Genomic DNA, 21,355 nt, shown 5'->3' with positions numbered 1-21,355 from the left:
GGCTTGCGAGATAGGGCCTGAATCTCTGCCACGCGCCATGCGGAGGTGATGGCCACAAGAAGAGCTGTTTTCCATGATAGGAACTTCAACGGTGCCGTATGCATAGGCTCGAAAGGGCCCCCTCCTCCCCCCATGAGCCTATTCAGCACCACGTTGAGCTCCCACACCGGGGCTGGGGCCTTCACCGGCGGGAACGAGCGGAATAGTCCCTTCATAAATTCCTTCACCAGGCGATGAGACCACAAGGACACCAATCCTGTTGTCCTGGTGTATCTGGAGATGGCAGCCAGATGTATCTTGATGGGAGGCGTGAGCTAGTCCAGCCGTGGCCAACGACAGTAGGTACGGCAGTACTTGAAGGGCCGTAATCCGTAGAGGGTTAATCTTCTGTGTCCGGCACCAGACAGAGAACCTATTCCATTTGTGTCCGTAACACTTGAGAGTTGAGGACGCCCTGGCCTTTGCAAAAACCTCTCTGCAGTCAGCCGGTATATCGTATCCTCTAAACTCTAGTGCTGCAGGAGCCAGGCCTGTAAGTTCAGCGACTTCGGGTCGTGATGAAGAATGGCGCCTCCTTCTCTGGAGAGAAGATCTGCGTCCACGGGCAGTTTGACTGGTGGGGACGCCGATAAGTCCAGAAGGTCAGGGAATCAGATGTGTCTCGGCCACACCGGTGCGACGAGGATCATCCTGCACCGGGACCTCTTGAGCTGGTTGACAAAGCAGAGTAGCAGTGGCGGGAAAGCATAGAGGAACAGGTTGTCCCAGGGGAACGAGAAAGCATCGCCCATGTTCCTCGGTTGGAGGAACCTGCTGGCGAACCTCTGGCACTTGGAGTTCGTCACTGTCGCGAAGAGGTCGACCTGGGGTCTGCCCCACAGCCTGAAGAGTCGATCCACTTAATCCTGGCGTAGCTCCCACTCGTGGCACGAGCGCAGCTCCCTGCTGAGTGAGTCGGCAATGGTGTTCTTTATCCCTGCCAGATGAAAAAGGTACCAGAAACATCCCCTGGTCGACGGCCCAGTGCCACAGATCCTGGGCTTCCTGGGACAGGGCTGGGGATCTGGTTCCACCCTGCTTCCTGATGTAGAACATCATGGTGGTGTTGTCGGTGAAGATCCTCACCACCTTGCCCTTGAGGAATGGAAGAAAGGACCTGAGGGCCCAAAACACTGCGCGGAGCTCCAGAATGTTGATAGGAAGCTCTTTTTCCTCCGGGAGCCAAGGGCCTCTCGCAAGGAGATCTCCGGTATGCGCTCCCCACCCTTCCATGGAGGCATCTGTCGTCACCGTTACCTGGTGAGCTGGGGTCTGAAAGTCTGCGCCCGCCGTCAGATGAGTGCGGGTGCCCCACCACCGGATCGCTCGTCAGAAGGTCTAGTTGAGCGGTATCCTGTCCTCGAAGCTGCCCGTCACCGGGATCCAGCGTGCGTCGAGGAACTCCTGCATTGGACGCATTCGAAGTATGCACAGGCGTACCAGATAGATGCAGGAGGACATCATCCTGAGAAGGGATTTGATGGATCTTAACACTGGCTACGTCTGTGGCTAGCAGGTGTTGCACCTTGCCCAGGATGGCTTTCGTCGGACAGCGAGGCCAGCCGTGCCACTGTGTTGAGCTTGGCTCCTAGAAACAGGGCGACCTACGAAGGGACCAGGTTGGGTTTGGGGAAGTTGATGGAGTACCCCAGGTCCGTGAGTAGCTGGACGGTCTTCGCTGTGTGTTCTGCGGCGAGCTCCCTTGTCCTTGCTCGGATGAGCCAGTCGTCCAGGTAGGGATAGACGTGAATCCCTTGTAGGCATAGCCACGCCGCCACCGGTGCTAGGCACTTGGTGAATACCCTGGGTGCCGATTTTAATCCGACAGGGAGGGCCTTGAACTGGTAGTGCCGTCCTTGGAACACGAACCTGAGGAACTTCAGGTGTCCTTTTAGAATGGGGATGTGGAAGTAGACATCCTCCAAGTCCAACGACAACAGGAAATCGTCCTCCTCCAGCTGTCCCAGCACGTGCTGGAGGGTGACCATTCAGAACTTCTGAGCCTTGATGTACTTGTTCAGTCGCCGCAGGTCCAGGATGGGACGCCAACCTCCTGTCTTCTTTATGAGAAAGTATCTTGAGCAGAACCCGAAGTCTCTTTGGGACGAGCTCGATGGCACCTTTTTTGAGCATCGCCCTTACCTCCAGCAGCAGCAGCTGTGGTACGTGGTTTTCCTTCCTGGCCACAGGCGGCACGCGAGGGCACTTCTTTAGAAACTCGAAGGCGTGCCCCTGGGCCAGGGTTTCCAGCACCCAATGGTCGGTGGAGATGGGCTCCCACACGCTGACTAACTTCGCCAGCCGGCCTCCCACGGGGTGCTTCGGTGGGGGCCCGACGCCACGGTCGGTTCAGTCCTGTTTCGAGGCCGCCTTGACCTCCCTGGCGACGACAGCGGGAACCTCCAGACTTGCCCCGTCCTCTATAGGCCTCCTGCGACGAGGAACGGGCCGCTTGACGGTAGGTAGAGGAGCCGCTGCTGGAACCTTTGGAGGCCCCTTGCTTGCCTCCGTTGTTCTGAAAGGACGGCCTTCGTTGCTGGAGAACTCCCAGGGCCCGAGCTGTCTCCCTGTCTGTTTTGATGGCTTGCAGGGACTCACATCCACTGTCTTCCCAAACAGGTTGTTCCCGTCGAAGGGCATGTCCAACACTTTGGTTTGTACGTCCTGGCGGAAATCCGTCGTATTAAGCCATCCGCGCCGTCTGAGGCAAACCGTTGCCCAACTGGAGGAAACCGGTGTCAGCGATGTCCGTCGCCACCGTTATGGCGTGGTCCGACGCCACCTCGCCTTCTTGCAAACTTCCAGGGCTTCTGCCCTCTTGTCATCCAGCAGGAAGTCCAACAAGGGAGCTATTTTATACCAAAGTTCCTTGCCGTAACGGGCAACGATAGCCAGGGCGTTGGCCGCCCTAATCGTCGTCGCCGCCGACGTGATGACTCGTCCCATCGCGTCGAGCTTCTTTCCCTCGCCGTGCGGCGGTGAAGTCGATGCCGATGCCCCCCACCGCCTTCTTCCTGGCCACCGCCGAGACGACTGAATCCGGGGTCGGCTGTGCTCTAGGGCACAGAGGGGCCGCGTCGGGGACCCGGTACTTCTTTTCGTATCGGTCCCTTTTTGCTGGCATCGTGGACGGGTTCAAGGAGGGAGCCCCTCGTCCCAGATGTCATCCAGTAGAGGTACCGCGAGGACCGTCTTCCTCTTGGTCTCTCGATATTGATAGAGGAACCCCCTCCTTTTTTTTCGGGACAGAACTGGAAAAGCTCAGATGCCCTGGAGATCATTGCATGCAAGGATCCAATCTCATCGGGCGGGGAAGCCGGGGAGGGGGGGGTTTGGAACGACAGGAGGTCCACCCAGTCATCGTCGCCCTCGTCTGTGCCCGTGCCATCCCCGCGGACCCTGGACGGGGAGGAGGGTTGAGCAGGCCTCGAGGGCTGGAAGGGTGCAGGAGGATGTGTTCTTCTCCTCTTGGGTGGTGGACTTCCCGATGGGCCTGCCCCTGGCTCCGTCTCCTCCGTTGGGGGTAAAGGCAATCTAGTCCTTATTTCAGAGCATAAGGATTGAATTGCCATCAAAATGGCTGCCGAGCTGTCCTGCGGCACTGGCTGTGACGGTTGGGCTTGAAAGATGCCTCCCTCCGAGGTGGCAGGGAGACTCTGGGCCCAGAGGCCGCTACCACAGGTGTAACCTCTGCAGGCTGCGCCAGGGTTGCCGCAACCTTCTCGATAGAGGCCTTGGCTGGGTGAATCAAGACCTTAGTCACTGACTGCGTGCTTGTGGCCTTCACCTTGGGGGAGGGCTTCCCGCCTCGCTCCCCATCAGCCGAAATCTGCAAGATCGACCGGGGCCTCTCCAGAAGCTTGGTCGGGTTCTCGGATTTCCTCTTACCCGAGCCAGAGCGTTGGCTCGTGGTCGATGGCGCCGGGGAGGATGCGCCCTGCCTGGCAGCCGAGGAGCCCGACCGTTCGGAGCTCTTGGTGCCGGCGGACTCGCGGTGCTCGCCGGGGCACCCTCAAAGGACTTAGAAGACTGCTCAGATTTCTTCTTTTTCTTCTCACCTGACGGGCTCTTTCCCTCCAGCCAGTTGGCGAGATGAAGATTGCGGCCCCTTATGGTCTGCTCCGATATGTTCCCGCACAAAACGCACAGTCCTCCTGCACGTGCGTTTTGTCCTCGTGAAGACCGACGCTCTCTTCTCAGAAAATGTTCTTAAATAGTCAGTTCAATTGGAAAATCACAGCAACTCAAGGAGTCACCTTGAAGAAGCACAAGCTGAAAGGCCAGTGCAAGTGAGTTGAGGTCAACTCAGAGGAGGGTAAAATAGCACTTCCCAAGGTAGGAAGCACCCCAAATGGCAAAAGGATAATGTACCCCAAACCTCACAGTACCCGCTGGATGCCTTCTGGTTGCAGTGCAGCAGACCCATATTCCTGATCCTTGGTCGTGGTGATGAAAGTGAGGACATCTGGCGGGCTCCTGTGGCAGCACTCGAGAGGGACACTGCAGCAATGGATTTCCTTTGATTCAGCGGCTCTGTGATTTTGGTGCCTTTTTCTCAGCGCCAAAGAAGAACAAACAGAACAAACAGCTAGAAGTTTCTTGATCCCTCACAGTCCTGGATTCTGGTGAGGGGACTCTGGATGTGGATTTCCTGCTTCTGCAGGGTCATCTGGATGCCCACAAAGTTTTAGCCGGATTAGCAATTCGGAAGACAATGCACTCTAAAATGGTCCAGGGACTCTGGGTATTGGGATTCTGCAGCCTTGGAAAGTCACAGGCTTCACTGGGCACTTTGCAATCCAGGAGGGTGCTGCTGGCATCTTGTCACTCCTTCTTCGGATGTTGTCCTCCAGTGGTCGACTGCCTATAGTCCCAAAAACCTTGCTTTTTATGCAAGTTCCCATTCATTCACAGCCCTAGGTTGTCAATCACTCAGCAGGATGTCAGCCAATTGGAACTGGTTTCACTCAGGCACACCTACAAAGGACAGAAGTTACAGGACCCTCCCTCACATCCTTCCTTTCCAGACACAATGGAGCCTGGGCAAGCTTCAGGGCTGAAGCCGCCAAGGCAAACCACACAAAGCACTCAAACTGGATTTAAACAGAGTAAAAGCCCTGAAGAAACTGACGAGAAATGGCGAAAAAAGACAACTGGGGCCATTTTGGGAAAATGGCCACCCTCGGGCGCTGTACTGGAACAGGAGCTCTCATTTTGTTAGATTTATTGGATGCATTCGATACAGTGGACCATCAGGTACTACTGGATCGTTTAGCAGTGGCCGGCCTTTCTGGTCAGGTTTTTGCTTGGTTTGCCTCTTTTTTGGCCGATCATAGCCAAACATTGACAATTGCCTCCTTTTGCTTAGCCACTTCGGTTTTGCTGTGTGGGGTCCTCCAAGGATCAGCCTTGTCCCCAGACTTTAAGATTTATATTCAGCCTCTTGCTATGCTCATCTGCTCTTAAAGCTTCAGGTGTTACTCCTATGCTGACGATACGCAAATCATTGTCCGGTTGGAGTCTACCCAACCGGGCCACGCATCTCAGCTTAGGAGTTGCCTGTTGGCCGTGAGTAAGTGGATGGGCAGCAACTGGCTGAAATTTAATGGGGACAAGACACAGGTCCTGGTGGTCCACAGCCCCCCCCCACCCTTCCCCCACAAAGCCCTCGGGCGGTTGTTTCCGCTTCTACTTCAACCTGGTCTCTGGCCTTCTCCCCATGTCCCTCCCCGGTATTTGAGGTAAAAAACTTGGCAGTAATTTTCTCTGGTTCTTTGTTGATGGATGGCCAAGTTGAGGCCATCTGAAAAAACAGGATTTTTTCAACTTAAGAGTGCTTCACAAGATTCTGCCGTTCCTTCCTGTTCAACGTAGCCCTTTAGTCACGGCCTCCTTAGTACCAAGTGTTAGGCAGAAACCTGTGCAGTTCCCTTGGGGAACACTGCAAAAGATTTAAGACTACAGGTATAGCAGTAAACCCACTTGGTAGCAGTCTGCACCACCCAGATTTACCTGGTAGCTGTGGCTGAGCAGTCAGACTTCCCTCAAGAAGAGTTAGGCAGTATGCAAAGTATACACAATATGCACTCAGACACAATAGCACAAGCAAACACTGACCAGAGTTTGGTTTCAAAAGTATATAGTTATTTATTTTTAAGAACACATAAGTTGAAAACACTCTAGCAAAGTATAGTAAAAACACTTAAAACACAGTTATAATAAAAGCAGTTTCAACCCTTACTCCTATCTAGCCAACTCTAAGTTAACATCACATAATTAAAACAGAGGTGAGTGCTTAACATTAGATGACACTCTAGTAGGTTCAAGGAAGGGATAAAAAAGAAACAGAAATGGGTTAAACACACCACTCTAAGGTCCAGAACACTTGCAATAGGCTCAAAGAAGCACAAAGTCACAGGTGAGCAAAAGTCACTAGGCAGGGTCCACTCTTAGAGTAGCCGGAGCGAAAATGTGCCCAAGATCACTCTGTTAGTAGGGATTCAGAGTCTTGCAAAGAGTTAGAAAGAGTTTAGAGTGGCTTAGAAAGTTTAGCCAGGGTGTCCCAGGCACTCCCAGGTTCGAAAGCCGGGGGCTAAATCTACCCCGTACAGTCGGTGGCAAGGGAAGCCAGGCGGAACACGGTACCTTAAGCGGAAAGGATCCTCCAGCGGTGGCAGTTGTTCCAGGCAGTGGCAGCAAGGCTCGACGTCGGTCAGGGGAGAAGAAGTTCTCGCAGAAGAGCAGAAGAAGAAGGTCGTTGCACTGCCCGGGAAGAAACCAGCCGCGGAGTCCTCCGGTCAAAGGGTTGTACCGACTTTCGTGGTTGGGGTAAAAGTGGTGGGGTTCCGGTTGCCGGGGTGCTTGGCACTGGCAAGGCGGCCACGAGATACCTCGAGAAGCGAAAAGAAGGCGAAAACTGGTTGTCCCCACCAGTCAAGGGAAGGAGCCACTCCGTTAAGAGTTCTCCTCGGTCGTCGGGAAAAGTGGTGAGACGGTTCAGCAGGGCTCCACCGGGTGGTGTCGTCGAAGCAGGTCGGCTCAGCTCTTCCCTCGTCGGATTCTTGGTCCTGTGGCGACTTCTGAAGTTCCAGTCCCCAAAGCCCTGCTTTTATGCAGCAAACCCCCATACACCCAGCCTAGCTGTCACTCAAACATGCTAAGTGGTGAGCCGGCCGGCTCACCACTTGGGCCAATCAGGACGGAGTGCGACTTGAGTTACCAAGGTAACTCAGTCCAGGGTGCCTAAACCCCCCCCTCCACCCCTCCTAAGTACCCCAGACAGAGTGGCACCACTTTGGAGGGCTTCTGTGGAGAAGCCCGCCAAAAGTGGAACAAAGGGCTCCACTTTGGGTCAGAGTTACAGAGGCGAACGCCAACGCCATTTTAGAATCAAGTTTTGGCAAAAAGTCCCAACCGGAGTTATAAAAATAAATATATAAACCGGCGGTATGTTTAAGGCTACCGTAAATAAATAATTAAATGTGTTAGCCTAAAACAATGGGAAATCCCATAGGAAAATATTCGCGGTTGAATATAAAACGTAGTTTCCACTGCCACCAGCCAAAACTCGATCAGGGGGGACGGAGACGTGCCCCCTCGACTAACAGACCCTGGGGCAATCGAATTGCCCCAGCCAGTACGTCCACAATATGATGGTTTGTACTGGTTCTGTTCAGGATTCAAGACTAGCAAAGTCTTTGGTGACTTTACATGCCCTGGGAGACAGTAGTCAGTCCCAGGGTATGGAGTCTATGTTGGGGAGTCCCTAGGACACCCCTGGGTCACGGCACAGAGGGTGCTGTGTAACCCACATCACAAAAATACATGAGGCCCTAAAAAGACCCCATAGCCCATTCAACACAAGGTTTAACCAAGAAAACACACTTCAACATGTCCAAGAGTGAGGGTAAAAGAGTCTCACTCTTGGCAGGAGAAAAAAAGAAACCCCAGAAATCCAGCAAAGCTGCTGGGGGACTCACTAGGTAGGGAAATTCAGCCTAAACAGAGAATTCTCCCTAACACCAAGTCACCTGGATTATTGCAACTCTCTTTTCCTGGCTCAACCTCCATCTCCTCCATCATCTGCAGCTCCTTCAAAACTATGCTGCTCGTATCTGCAATGGTACCCCATATGGTGACCATATTTCTTCGATCGCTGTACTGTCTTCTGATTCTTCAGCGGGTTCAATTTAAAGTGCTGGTGATAGTGCATCAGGCTTTTTATGGCTCTGGTGCCGAATATCTCCATGAAAAGTTCTTTCCCTAGGTACCATCTCACGAAATGCGGTCTAAGGGCTCTGGTCTTCTTGTGATTACTCGCTACCAAGTTCGAGCATGTGGGTGGTCGCTCTTTTTCTGTGGCGGCTGCGAAATTGTGGGACTCCCTGCCTGTCTCACGAAGGGCTACAAAATAAATCTCTTTTCGTCAACTGTTAATAAATGTATCTGTTCTAAATATTCTTTTTTCTGTCAGCTAAATTCTCAAAACTCCACGGTTCATTTTAGTGCCAAGATGTTTCGCATGCGTGCTCTTTATAACATCAATTAACATAACTGCAGCTGAGGTATTAGCCTGCAGATACATAGCACAAGGTAGTAAAAAAAGAAACCACTGCCACCAGCCATTCAAGTGAGTTACTGTAACAGAATGTTACACGAGTGTTAGGCAGAATTATATGCAGTACCCTTTGGGAACACTACACACAATTAAGACTACAAGTGACCGTACAATTGCACCTTTGGTACAAGCCTGTACTACACAGTTATAGTGGTAGCAGTAGCGGAGCAGCCAGACTTATCTCAAGAGTAAGTGAGCAGTACAAATAGTTACACAAAGGACAGCAATTACTATGATTCAGGCAAACACTGACTCAAGGTTTCTAAGTAAAAGAATATATATTTATTTACTCAACAGTTGTATAACATTTCACTATTCTAAGCAAGGTCATAATCACAATCCTAAATACACCACACCACTTCCCTTAAAGTCCAGACAAGTTAAGCTCACAAAATGAAGTGGGAGCAAAATGGCACTCCAGCAATTTAAAAAGGGAGGGAAAGAAAGTTATTAGAAATTAGGCAAAACCAACAGGTAAGTACTGTGAGCAATTGAACAAGAGACTACACCGAGGAGATCAGCTAGAAAAGGCGTAGGGACAAAGTCAATAGGTCCAAAGTGTTTTATTCAAGATCACACAGTTCAGGGTAGTTTGCGTTAAGGTTTGTGGCACAGATTCCAGACGAGGTTGGTTGGTAATAAAGTTAGTTCAAAGAGAAGAGAAGGACAAGCCCTCGGGATGGAGAAAGATTTCAAACACTTTCACAGCGGCTGAGCGAAATGCACAACCGGATTTGCACAGTACCTTGAAACGGAGAGGGGCCTGTAGCTGAGGCGACGTTCCTGGTAGTTCCTGCAGGCTCACAGTTCCTGAAGCGACTATCGGACTGATCAGAAGTAGGAAGACTGGAGTATCCTGCACTACCCAGGGAAGAAACCAGCAGCAGCGCCAGATGACGAACAAAAGGTGCGCTCCTTAAAACCCAAGCAGGGTCCGACCTTCCTGGCTATCCAGCCCACTGTAGCTCTGTACAGCGAATTCAACCAGAGGAGGGGTCCTGGCTTGTAGTTTGGGCAAACTGGTTGGTCCCACCAGCTCAAGGGAAGAGGTTTCCTGGAGGATCTTCTCTGTCGTTGGATTTGGAGATTCGGACCTGCAGCAGGGCTTCAGTGGGCGATTCAGTCGTTGTAGGGGTCTTCTTCCAGTTCCTCGTTTGGACCTTCGTTCCAGTGGCAACTCTGCTCTTCCAGTCCCAGAGAACTGCTTTTTATGCAGTTTTCCCCCATTCATACAGCCGTGCCGTCAATCACACAGCAGGGTGGCTGCCCTGGCAAGGCCAGTCCCCTTAGCCAATCAGACAAGAGCGCGACTTGGCTTACCAAGGGAACCCATGGCTGTTAGGCAGAAACCTGTGCAGTTCCCTTAGGGAGCACTGCAAAAGATTTAGGACTACAGGTGTTAGCAGTAAACACACTTGGTAGCAATCTGTACCACCCAGATTTACCTGGTAGCTGTGGCTGAGCAGTCAGACTTCCCTCAAGAAGAGTTAGGCAGTATGCAAAGTATACACAATAGGCACTCAGATACAATAATACAAACAAACACTGACCAGAGCTTTGGTATCAAAGTATAGAATTATTTATTTAAAAACACACTGTTTGAAACACTCCAGCACTCTTATTGTAAAATACTCTTAACACAGTTACTATTATAATATATACAACCCTTATTCCTTATCAGATAAGTCTTAGTTAACACCACTTATTTTCATACAGAGGTGAGCGCTTAACTATAGATGGCACTCCCATAAGTTATGAAAAAGGGAGGGACAAAGACAGAATATAGAAAGGCACACCACTCTAAGATTTAAGAACACTGTTAGCAAGGCAGAAGAGCGAAAGTCACTTGTGAGCCAAAGTCCATAGGCTGGGCCCACTCTTAGAGAGAGCAGAGCACAAATGCGCCCAAGATCACACAGTTACACTAGGCTTGGAAAGTCTTGCAGAGAGTTCGAAAAAGAGTTGAGAGGCTCAGAAAAGTTTAGCCAGTGTGTCCCAGGCTAACCCAGGTTTGAAAGCCGGGGACTAAATCTACCCCGTACAGTCGGTGGCAAGGGAAGCCGGGCGGGACACGGTACCTTAAGTGGGAAGGATCCTCCAGCTGTGGCAGTTGTTCCTGGTAGTGGGTGCAAGTCTCGTCGTCGTCCAGGGGACGAGATCTCGACTTGGAGGAAAGATGAAGGTCGTTGCACTACCAGGGGAGAAACCAGCCGCGGAGTTTTCCGGTTAAAGGTAGTAAGTACCCTTTAATTTGCAGTTGTGGTAAAACGTGGTATCCCGGTTGCCGAAGTGCTTGGCACAGGCAAGGCGGCCACGAGATACGTCGGGAAGACGGTGAAACTGGTTATCCCCACCAGTCAAAGGAAGAAGACTCTCTGGCGGGAGATCTCCTCTGTCATTGGGAAAAGTGGTGAGACGGTCCAGCAGGGCTCCACCGGTGGTGTCGTCATGGTAGGTTGGCTCAGCTTCTCCCTCGTCGGATTCTTAGGTCCTGTGGCGACTTCTGAAGTTCCAGTCCCCAAAGCCCTGCTTTTATGCAGAAAACCCCCATTCACTCAAACATGCTAAGTGGTGAGCCGGCCGGCTCACCACTTGGGCCAATCGGGACGGAGTGCGACTTGAGTTGCCTAGGCAACTCAGTCCAGGGTGCCTAAATCCCCCTCCGCTCCTCCTAAGTACCCCAGACAGAGTGGCACCACTTTGGAGGGCTTCTGTGGAGAAGGGCTCGACTTGGGTTGGAGTCACAGAAGTGAACACAAATGCCATTTTAGAACCGAGTTTTGGCAAAAAAATACCAACCGGAGAATTAATATTAATTAAATAAACCGGCGGTATGTTCGAGGCTATCGTAATTAAATAAAGATAATAGCCTCGAAAAATGGGAAAATCCCATAGAGAAATATTTGCGGTTGAATATAAAAAGTAGTATCCACTGCTACCAGCCAAAACTCGATAAGGGGGGACGGAGACGTGCCCCCTCGACTAACAGACCCCAGGGCAATTGAATTGCCCCAGCCAGTACGTCCACATTATGATGGTTTGTACTGGTTCTGTTCAGAATTTAAGACTAGTAAAGTCAATGGTGACTTTACATGTCCTGGGAGACAGTAGTCAGTCCCAGGATATGGAGTCTATACTGGGGGGGTCACTATGACACCCCTGTGTTACTGCACTGAGGGTGCTGTGTAACACACATCACAAAAACACATGAAGCCCTATGGGGTAAAAGACCCCATAGCCCATTAAACACATCTAGATTCAAAGAAACACACTCCAAGCATGCCCAAGAGTGAGGGTAAAAGTCTCACTCTTGGCAGGAGAAAAAAATAAATCCCAAAAATCCAGCAAAGCTGCTGGGGGACTCACTAGGTTAGGAAATTCAGCCTAAACAGAGAATTCTCCCTAACAATGGCAGGGGTCCGAAGATCCCTCCCTCACATCCTGCCTACCTAGACTATCAGGCGCCTTAAGGGGAGCTTTTGTGCAGAAGCCTGCGAAAAGACAGCGAACAAAGGAGTCATCCCCGGTTTGGCGCGCAGAGAAAAACACGAGAAAGACTAACAAACACAGATGGCGACTGAACCCAGCCGGAGCCAAAATAAAACATATGGTCAAGCGGGTTTTATGTTTGAGGCTAATATAATCGCCTAAAACATTACCACGTTAAGCAAGATAACCGCGGTAGAAAAGTTAGGGTAGATACCACTGCCACCAGCCAAGTCTTAATGTGAAGGGAACGAAACAAGGCTCCAAGAAGCACAGACAAACAGGGGTAAGAGTTAACCCTTTCCAATACTCCATGTAAGATGGGTTGTACTGGGTCTGTGGTTTAAAGTGAATATATAAAGTTAATGGCAACTTTATCTGTTTTCTGGGGGACAGTAGTCAGCCCCAGAAAAATTGAGTCAGTGGGAAGTCTCAAAGACAGCCCTGTGTCACTGCACTGAAGGTGCTGTGTAACACACAAAAGTGGTGCACATGGAGTAGGTGAGGCTCCAGAGCCCAAGAGCACACAGAAAGTAGAAATACACACAGCAAAACACATGTAAGAGTGGGAAAAAAGGCTCACACTCTTACCAGGTAAAAATAATAAATCCTAGAAATCCAACAAAGCTGCTGGGGGACTCTTTAGGTAAGGGAAATAAACCATTTATGAGAATTCTCCCCAACAATGAAGAATGGGTCAAAAGAGTCACTATGTAACCGCCCCGCCCCCAGCACTCCACATAGGGTGATATGTGCTGGACCCACAATGGAAAAGTTAAGTTAGACAGGGGTCATATTACTATTCTTGGGAACAGTAGTTGACCCAAGAAAATATAGTTTAACATTAAGAGAAGTCCAAAGGAAATCTCAGTGGCACTGGACAAAAGGTGCTGTGTGTCACAACGCAAAAAGCAGATGTTTATGGACTCCATAAAACATTAAGAAACAGAAAATCCTAGTCAGAAAAACACACGAGAGCGTGAGAAAAAAGTCACACTAACTCAGGAGTTAAAATTAAAAAGCCCAGAGATCAGCAAAAGAGCCAGGGGACTGGGGGGGGGGTCTCTAAGGTTAAAGGGAATAGGCACAGAAATTAAAATTCTCCCTAACAGGGGGCAAGTTAACATAGCTGTTCCTTTCCACCCCTGTTCTCCATAGGGTAACATGAGCGTAAAATCCTGTCCCTAAACTACTCTTTCCTGACTTTGGTTGGGGAAGACCTGGTTAAGGATCCCTTCCTATTCCTAGCATAATGACTGGGACAGAGCGTATTTATTTACTCAAAGTTTATTTACCGGTTTTACTGTATCACATTCACTGGCATTGCCCAAATCGCTTAATAAACCTGTGAATTAGAATAGTGGAACTGGTGACTTTTTGGCACAAGTACCCAAACTATCTAAGGGCTCGACTCATTGAGTCTTAGGGGAGCTCTTTTGTTATTCCAAGTGTCTAAACTGAATTTCATGCATAAAAGTACTTATTTGTGTGTCATTGGTTATTGATAAATATGCTTTCTTCCCCAAATGATTAATGTATACTTTTTACAGTAGTTGTGTGACATTATTTGACTAGAGGTTTTAGTCGCTTGGTGTGCATTTTTAAGGCCTAATAAATCTATGCATATTTTTGCACTTACCGGTTTAACTTGAATTATTGGTGTTGTACTATGTGGATATATTGTAGCCATAGGCCTCTCACAGCCCTCCTGAGGCTAGGCATTGCCACCCTGCTACATTGCCTTGATTGGGAATGGCTAGTCCTCCGGGCCTCCCTGTTCACCATAATATGGATGCTGCCCTAAATCCACCCTCCAGGGTTGGTTGGGAAATCCATCTCAACAGAAGTCGAAACTAAATTACAGTTACCAACAACCTAATCCCTAAAACCAATGTAGGGAGAAATAATCACCCAAGGGGAAAAACATGGGGTGTCTAAGAAGAACCTCCGGGTCTGGGCAGCCTAGGGGTGACTCAATACCAGATACATTAATTAAGGTAAACGGGTTTGCAAAGTCAAGGGCACTTCAAGAGAAGTCCCTCTGGACACTGAAATTAAGTCAGTGACCCCCCCAAAAAATAACAGGAAAAAGCTAAAAAGTTAAAGACCACAATAAGTGGTCCTTGCATTCCAAAAATAGGAACACTGCCTTCAGAGTGCCAAAAACATTTCCAAAGACAGCTGGTGCTAGAGATCAGATATCAAAGATTAAGAATCTGTAGGTAGGATGAAAGGAATCCATTAGAATGCTGGTTTACGTTTTTAGAGATTCAAAGCTTGATGGATGGGAATATCCATAGTATGAACGCATAGAATACTCTGCACTGGAGAAATCTCAAATCAGTTTGACAAAAGATCCACCCCATTCAGTCATAAAACTTTAAAGTAACCCACCCACTCTGGTGAAAGTCTCTTCAGGAGTGCACTGGTATAAAGGGATTGGGACTAGAACAGGAGATTCACACATACCTCAAAATGTTTGTCTGATCTGATTTCTCCAGCACCTTAACCACCAAGAGGTTTACAGATCGGATGACTTGCTGCCCTTCCTCCAAGTCTTCAACTCTTGAATCCAACATGAGAGTGATGAGGCCATGCATCAAATCCTTTAGAACACCAGTAGAAGCCTCCCGGGCCAAGTTTTCAATTTGGAACAACTGAAACAAAAATGGCACGCTATGCATCAGAGACTGGTCTCTACTAGAGTGGTATGGGTCAAGTATTTACAGATAGACAAGGCCCACCATTTGCATACTTCTTCATAAGAGAACCTTATTGTTCCCTGCAAAGTATGAATATCAATATGAACCATTAAGACCATCTGCTTCAAGGTGAAGCTGTTGTGCTTACTGAGATCATGTTTCCGATGATACAGCTGTAAAGTTTAACAATCTCTTCCTTCTCAAGTCTCTCATCCCCCATGTGGGTGTGGTAGATCAGGCGGAGCTGCATGAAGGTTGCAATCAAGAACTGGTCGATGTGACTGGACATGGCCTCGGCTTTATCCTCCTGCCTCAGGACCTCATCGATCTGTAGTTAAAAACAAGTACACAGTCCATTAGGACATTCTCAGAAGCATGTATCCTGTGCAGCCTATTTTAAAAAACGAAACAAAAAAACGCTCCATACAGGTACTACCACTGTAGGGAAATTAAGATCAATACAGGGTATTGAATTTACAGTGTAAACAAAGGATGGATTGCATAGCATTAACGCAAGGAGAGATACTATGTATTTTATACATACCTCCACTCAACCACATCTAATATATTTTGAACCTCACCAAATGCAACCAGCGAACAGAGTAAGTTATTTAGAAGAGTATCTCCTTGTTTCGACATACACCCTTCACCCCCCCACACATGCTGCGAGTCAGATGGCCCCTGTGCACTTGACTTTGTCTACAGGGCGATGCAGAACAGAGCTAGCATCACAGACGCTACAGCCCTGCTAATGTGCAACTCATCACTCTCACAGAAATTACACCCTTATATATGTGCAAAGCTGAAAATCAAACTAATAAATGCATGCAGATTCTTACCTGAGCCAAAGCCTGGATGCTGGCATTTATATCTCCACTTGCCACCTGCGAGATCACAAAATTGATGGTCGATGCAGTGTTACTGTGCATGTCATCGTAGTGTGGAGAGACGGTACGCATCCTGAAGAGAACGGGAGCATGTCAGAATGCAGATTATGTTTTTCACCCCAGACTCTTGCCGCTTTAGCAAATCTCTTGTCAGTGTTACACATCTAGGTCACTTAAAATGAAAAGCTCCCTTAATACTTAACAGGAGATACCCCACAACAAATCAACAACCAAGCGGATCAAGGAAACCTCAATCAGGGGTCTGTGGCAGCAGGCTCTGGTGGGCTCACTTACTTGGGCTCAGGGATCATGACTGGTTCAAATATCTCATCCAGTTTATGTTGCACTAGCACAGGCATCTCACATCTCACTGCACCGTTGTCGTTCTCAATTTCATCAAGATCTAGTTGGAACTCTCGAGGAACTGCGTGCATAACTTCAGATTGTCCACCCAAAGAACGAGCTTGGCTAACAGGGAAGAAAAGTGACGATTAGACTTGCGCTAAATGCTGAACTCCATCACAGTATGCACAGCTGGAGCTTCAATAGTTCCTTTCAAATAACAATGACCATCTTTTTAAGAGGACCGATTATACCCTGGGTGTTAGACAATTGATTTCAAAGGTGCTATTCGACTAACTGAAATAAACCTAAAAGGGGAGCAGGAACATCTTGAGCTAGAGTAGACCCAGAATATATGCAGTTGAAAGCTGTTAGCAGGTATACAGACTACCCAAAAGCCCCCCTACAGACACAATAAAACAGCTGTCTGTGGCACTCCCTTCACACCTTTTTGGCAAAGGCCTACTCCTCTAACAGGCCAAGCTGGAAAACGAATCCACAAATGCTGCATAAAGTAGCAGAGAAATTACTTACTAGTACTGTTCTTTCTATGGATTATTTTGATCACAGATCACATATGATCTCACATCTGATGCCAGAAAAGCGGCACACTGGCTTCCCATTCGGCAAAGAATCCTATTCTAGACTCTTGCTATCACACATAGGTGAATATCAAAAACGGCCCCACCATCTTACCCAAAAAAAAATGCATTCACCACACAGACAGACCTACCAGAACCCCCTACACCTGTATACTGCTACAACCAAAATACAAGTGCACAAGAGCAGGAGGCTCCAGCTTCCCCGCTAAACATTGAAATGGCCTCACACAGACACCAAGAATCCTTCTGGGCATTTCGCAAAGCACTAAAAACCTAGTTATTCACCTAAAACACCTGTCATAGAAATCTTCCTATGTTCTAATCTGCACCTTCTCTGCAACCTATAAAGACCAACTCATTATGTTACTTGCCTGCTTAAACCTGTATCTGCCAAGTTAAGGATTGATGAAATTGATGGCCCACGGGCTCCATGTTAACTGGTTTCAAGCGCCCTGATGCCGGAGGGTTTGCGTGCGCTATATAAATGTAATAAATAAAAATAAAATGTTCCCACAGATTCCTCGTCTTGATGGATATCTATCCAACGTAAGCTGCTCAGATTGTTTCTACAGGGGATGGGAACAGGCGTAGTATCACGCGATACTGTCGACAACTCCTTTATATACAACCACTCCATTTCTCAACAGCAGACGTACGGTTGGGCGTCATATTAAAGTATGCACTATGTCCCATTACCACAGCCCCCCACTCCCCCACAGCCCCGAAAGGGCTAACCCTGCGAGAGTGAACATGCAGTTATGGGGAAAGGCATAGAAACAAACAGCAGCAGAAAACACGAGAGTGACCAGCCTAATGTCTGATGAGGCCATGTGTGGTTTGTGGGCTATAGCACCACATTAAGTCAAAAACAGGATGAGGGCGTTTGACGGGGGGGATACAGCCTGGTCAGGCCCATCCGTTTTTTTTTTCACTACTGGATAGGCCGAAGACAGGATGAGAGGGTCGGAGTTCCTGTATGCGCCAATAGCGGCCAGGTATGTCCAGCAGGTATCCACCTGGACACCCAATCTGGCGAGATAGGTCGAGAATGCGAAGACCTGGTCCACAGTGCAGGTCAGTGGATTCACTGCATTTTCCTTAGACCAAAAGCAGAATCTCGTCCATTTGCTTTTGTACTGCTTGCACGTAGCCTGACTTCTGGCCCTTTGCATGATCTCCAGATTGTCGCTAGACAACTGAAGGTGCTGCCCAGGAACCAGGCTGCTAAGGCTAGCCTCTCCGAAAAGGGGTGTAGCACTGCACCTCCCTGCTGCGCTAGTAGAGGGCCCTTTGAGGGTAAGCACCATCTCCGGCTGGTTTGACAGCTGCTTCAGGTCCAAGAACCAGGCTTGTGCAGGCCAGCGAGTTTCTGATCTTGCTCACCACCTTGTGAACCAGCGGTGTGGGTGGGCATGCACATGCCCACATCTCCTCTCCAGGTATCTGGAGTACGTCCCCTACAAAGTTGCATCCCCTTCCTCCCAAGGACGCGAATTGCTGACACATCCGGTTGTTTACTGTCGCAAGTAGGTCTGTGGTGGGATCGCCCCATCTGCTCAACACTTTCTGGAATACTCTCCATTCAGCTGGCACTCGTAATTGTCAGCAGCCAGGCAACTGAGTCTCTGCTTCCAGGTTGGATTATCTCAGAAGGTGAACCGCTGATAGCCACACCTCTTGACTGATGGCCCATTTCCAGGGTCAACAAGCACAGCTTGAGTGATCTGGTGCCCCGTTTGTTGATATAGTACATGCAGGTCGTGTTTGTCTGAATGCACCCAGAGCTGCCCTTAATGGTTGGGAGAAAAGACATGACAGCCAACCAGAATGCCACGAGTTCCAAGCAGTTGATATGATTCTGCCGGACGACCTGGGTCCAAAGCCCATGGACTGAGTACGTTCCCAGAGAGGCACCCAACCCATGGAGGGCGAAGTGCGTGGTAATGGTGTACTCTATGGGGGGTGGACGGAAAGGCTAGCCCACCAAGATCTTCTCCTCCTGCTGCCACCATTTGAGATTGTGGTCCAGATGCAGCGGGATGTAGACCTGGGCCCCCCGATGGCCTGACTCCTGATCCCAGGAATCTGCTAAGAGCAACTGAAGCTTCCCTATGCAGAGTCTGATGTACAGGACCGCAAGGAGGCATGCTGCTAGCACATCCAGAAGGTGTTGATCCCACCAGGCCGTGGTGATTGTCCTGCTGCGGAAATGGCAGACTGCAGTCTGAATCGCTGTAACCTTGTCCCCGGTGGGGAATACCCTCTGCTGTTGTGTGTCCCACAACTGGCACACTTGCGTTTGTGTAGGGGTGAGTTGAGATTTCTGGTAGTTGATTGAAAACCCCGGGTCAAATGGGTGGGGGGGGGGGGGCCTTTTCCGCTGAGGCTCGAATGTGCTCCGGAGGCCAGGCCCTGACTAGCCAGTAGTCGAGGTACGGATAGACATGCCGCCTCTCTGACCACAGGAGAGCTGCCACCGCATTCATGATCCTCGTGAAGACTTTCAGAGCGGAATTTAATGCAAAGGGCAGAACCTTGTACTGGAATTGCAGGCCCATGACCCGGAACCAAAGGAAGGCATGGTGAGGTTGCACGATAGTAATGTGGAGATGCGCAACCTTCAGGTCCAGGCAGCATGTCAAGTCTCTGTTAGGAAGAATTCTCATTTAAGGCCAATTTCCCTCACCTAGTAGTCCCTCAGCAGCTTTGCTGGATTTCTGGGGTTTATTTTTTCCACCTGGTAAGAGTGTGAGCCTTTTTTCCCCACTCTTACATGTGTTTTTGCCATGTCTATTTCTACTGTTTGTGTGATCTTGGGCTCTGGAGCTACACCACTCCATGAGCCCCACTTTTTGTGCGTTACCCTGCACCTTGAGTGCAGTGACACAGGGTCGTCTTTGAGACTATAGTCACTTTAAACTGCAGACCCAGTAGACCCCATCGTGCATGAAGTACTGGAAAGGGTTAATTCCTACCCCTTTTTGTCTGTACCTATCTGAGCTTTGTTTTGCTCTTAACACTGACTTGGCTGGTGGCAGTGGCATCTACCCCATCTTTTCTACCTCGATTATACTATATAAACGTGGTACTGTTTTAGGCTATTATATTAGCCTCGAACTTAAACCTGCTTGACCAAATACTATTTATTTTCGGCTCTGGTTGGGTTTTAATCGCCATTTCTTTTTGTTAAAGGTTTTCTCGTGTTTTACTTTGCACGGCAAACCAGGTTTGCCTCCTTTGTTCGCCAACCTTTGGCGGGCTTCTGTACAGAAGCCCTCCTTTGGCATCTGGGTGTCTAGTAGGGGTGAATGTGAGGGAGGGGTTTAGTCACCCCCTGCACAGGGTCTCCCTGCAGACCCAAGTCGCACTTTGCATTGATTGGCTGAGGTGGTTGTCCGGGCCGGACAACCCCCCTGCTGAGTGACTGACAGCCAGGCTGTGTGGGGGATTTTGGCATAAAAAGGCAGGACTCTTGGGCTGGAAGTCAGAGTCGCCACTAGAACTGCAAAGAACCGAAGAGAAGCAGAGAAGACAGCTGCTGCAACTCCCGAGTCCCGGTGAAGTCCTGCTGCAGTCCTGAGCCATCTACCCTTCAACGACAAGAGAAGATCCAGTCCGGAGTCTTCTTCCCTTGAGCCGGGTGAGATCAACCAGCTCATCTTCCACAAGCAGAGGATCCTCTTCTTGGTCGAAATCACTGCACACAGCTGTAGTGGTCCGGATGGCCACCCGAAGAGCCTCTCCTGTATTAAAGGAGTGCACCTTTTATTCAATTGCTTTTGCTGCTGCTGGCTTCATCCCTGGGTAGTGCAGATCGCTCCAGACGTCATCCTTGTCCCCTCGACTGAAGTCACAGGAACGGTGAGTCTGCAGGAACTACCAGGAACAACTGCCACAGCGCCAGCTCTTCTTCACTTTGAATAAGGTACTGTGTCCAACTTCGAGGAACTTGGGTGAACCCCTTTTCTCCTCACCAAAGGCTTGTCCTTATCTGCCTTCCCTTTTATAACATTTGCTTCCCTTTTGACAATATCCAAGTACTCCTGGCAATCTCGAATTGGAAACTGTTCTAACCATGTGATCCTCGTCAACAGGACCCCTGTCCCATTGACACTGAGGCAGGCCTATTGACTTATCTACATTTTAGAAAGTGTCTCTTGATTCCATCTGCCTTGACTAAAGTATTGCCTATGATTTTTGTCCCCAACTCTCTCGTGTTAATTCATGTGCTAAGTGTGTTCGACTACGGTAACATTTCTTCTCGCGGGTATGCTTCTCTTTCGTTAGACCGAACTGTCATTACTGTCAAAAAGTGATCACGTAATAACCCCCGGAAACGTCTTTGTTTCACAGCACCGGTGTGTCAAATCCAATGGTACTTAACTTGAATTATTCTGCACAAGGGGAATTGGTTGTGTGTAGTGTTTTTGAAGTGCAGTTTTAATTTAATAGAAGTGAAGTGTTTTGTGAATAGATGGTCTAAAAATAAATGCGTTTTTACTTTTTAACCAAAAACCTTGAGTCAGTGTTTGCTTGAGTCGTCACAGTAATTGCAGTCCTTTGTGTAATCTCTATTACTGCTAATTTGCTCTAGAGATAAGACTGGCTGCTGCGCTACTGTTACCACTGTAACTGTGTAGTACATGCTTGTACCAAAGGTGAAATTGTACTTCCACCTGT

The 21,355-nt window shown here is 49.1% G+C and overlaps 1 protein-coding gene and 1 non-coding gene across 4 annotated transcripts in view; both read right to left on the bottom strand.

The window, feature by feature from the left end:
• CKAP5 (cytoskeleton associated protein 5) overlaps window positions 1–21,355 on the bottom strand; it is a 1,593,334-nt gene that overhangs the window by 336,901 nt on the left and 1,235,078 nt on the right. For all 3 annotated transcript variants that reach the window (XM_069623197.1, XM_069623199.1, XM_069623198.1), the window contains exons 34-37: window positions 16,026–16,199; window positions 15,684–15,804; window positions 14,993–15,172; window positions 14,612–14,799 (exon numbers count right to left, since the gene is read on the bottom strand). In XM_069623197.1, coding sequence (XP_069479298.1) covers window positions 14,612–14,799; window positions 14,993–15,172; window positions 15,684–15,804; window positions 16,026–16,199 — 663 coding nt within the window. The remainder of the gene's footprint in view (window positions 1–14,611; window positions 14,800–14,992; window positions 15,173–15,683; window positions 15,805–16,025; window positions 16,200–21,355) is intronic.
• Window positions 15,509–15,618, bottom strand: LOC138505423 (small nucleolar RNA SNORD67). The gene has a single exon (XR_011280209.1). It is a non-coding gene; the product is annotated as a small nucleolar RNA SNORD67 (small nucleolar RNA).

This window comes from Ambystoma mexicanum, chromosome 11, assembly GCF_040938575.1.
Source record: "Ambystoma mexicanum isolate Mex_15411 chromosome 11, UKY_AmexF1_1, whole genome shotgun sequence".
Classification (NCBI taxonomy): Eukaryota; Metazoa; Chordata; class Amphibia; order Caudata; family Ambystomatidae; genus Ambystoma; species Ambystoma mexicanum.
The sequence above is the reverse complement of the archived record's forward strand: the minus strand, read 5'-3'. Positions and strand labels throughout refer to the sequence as shown.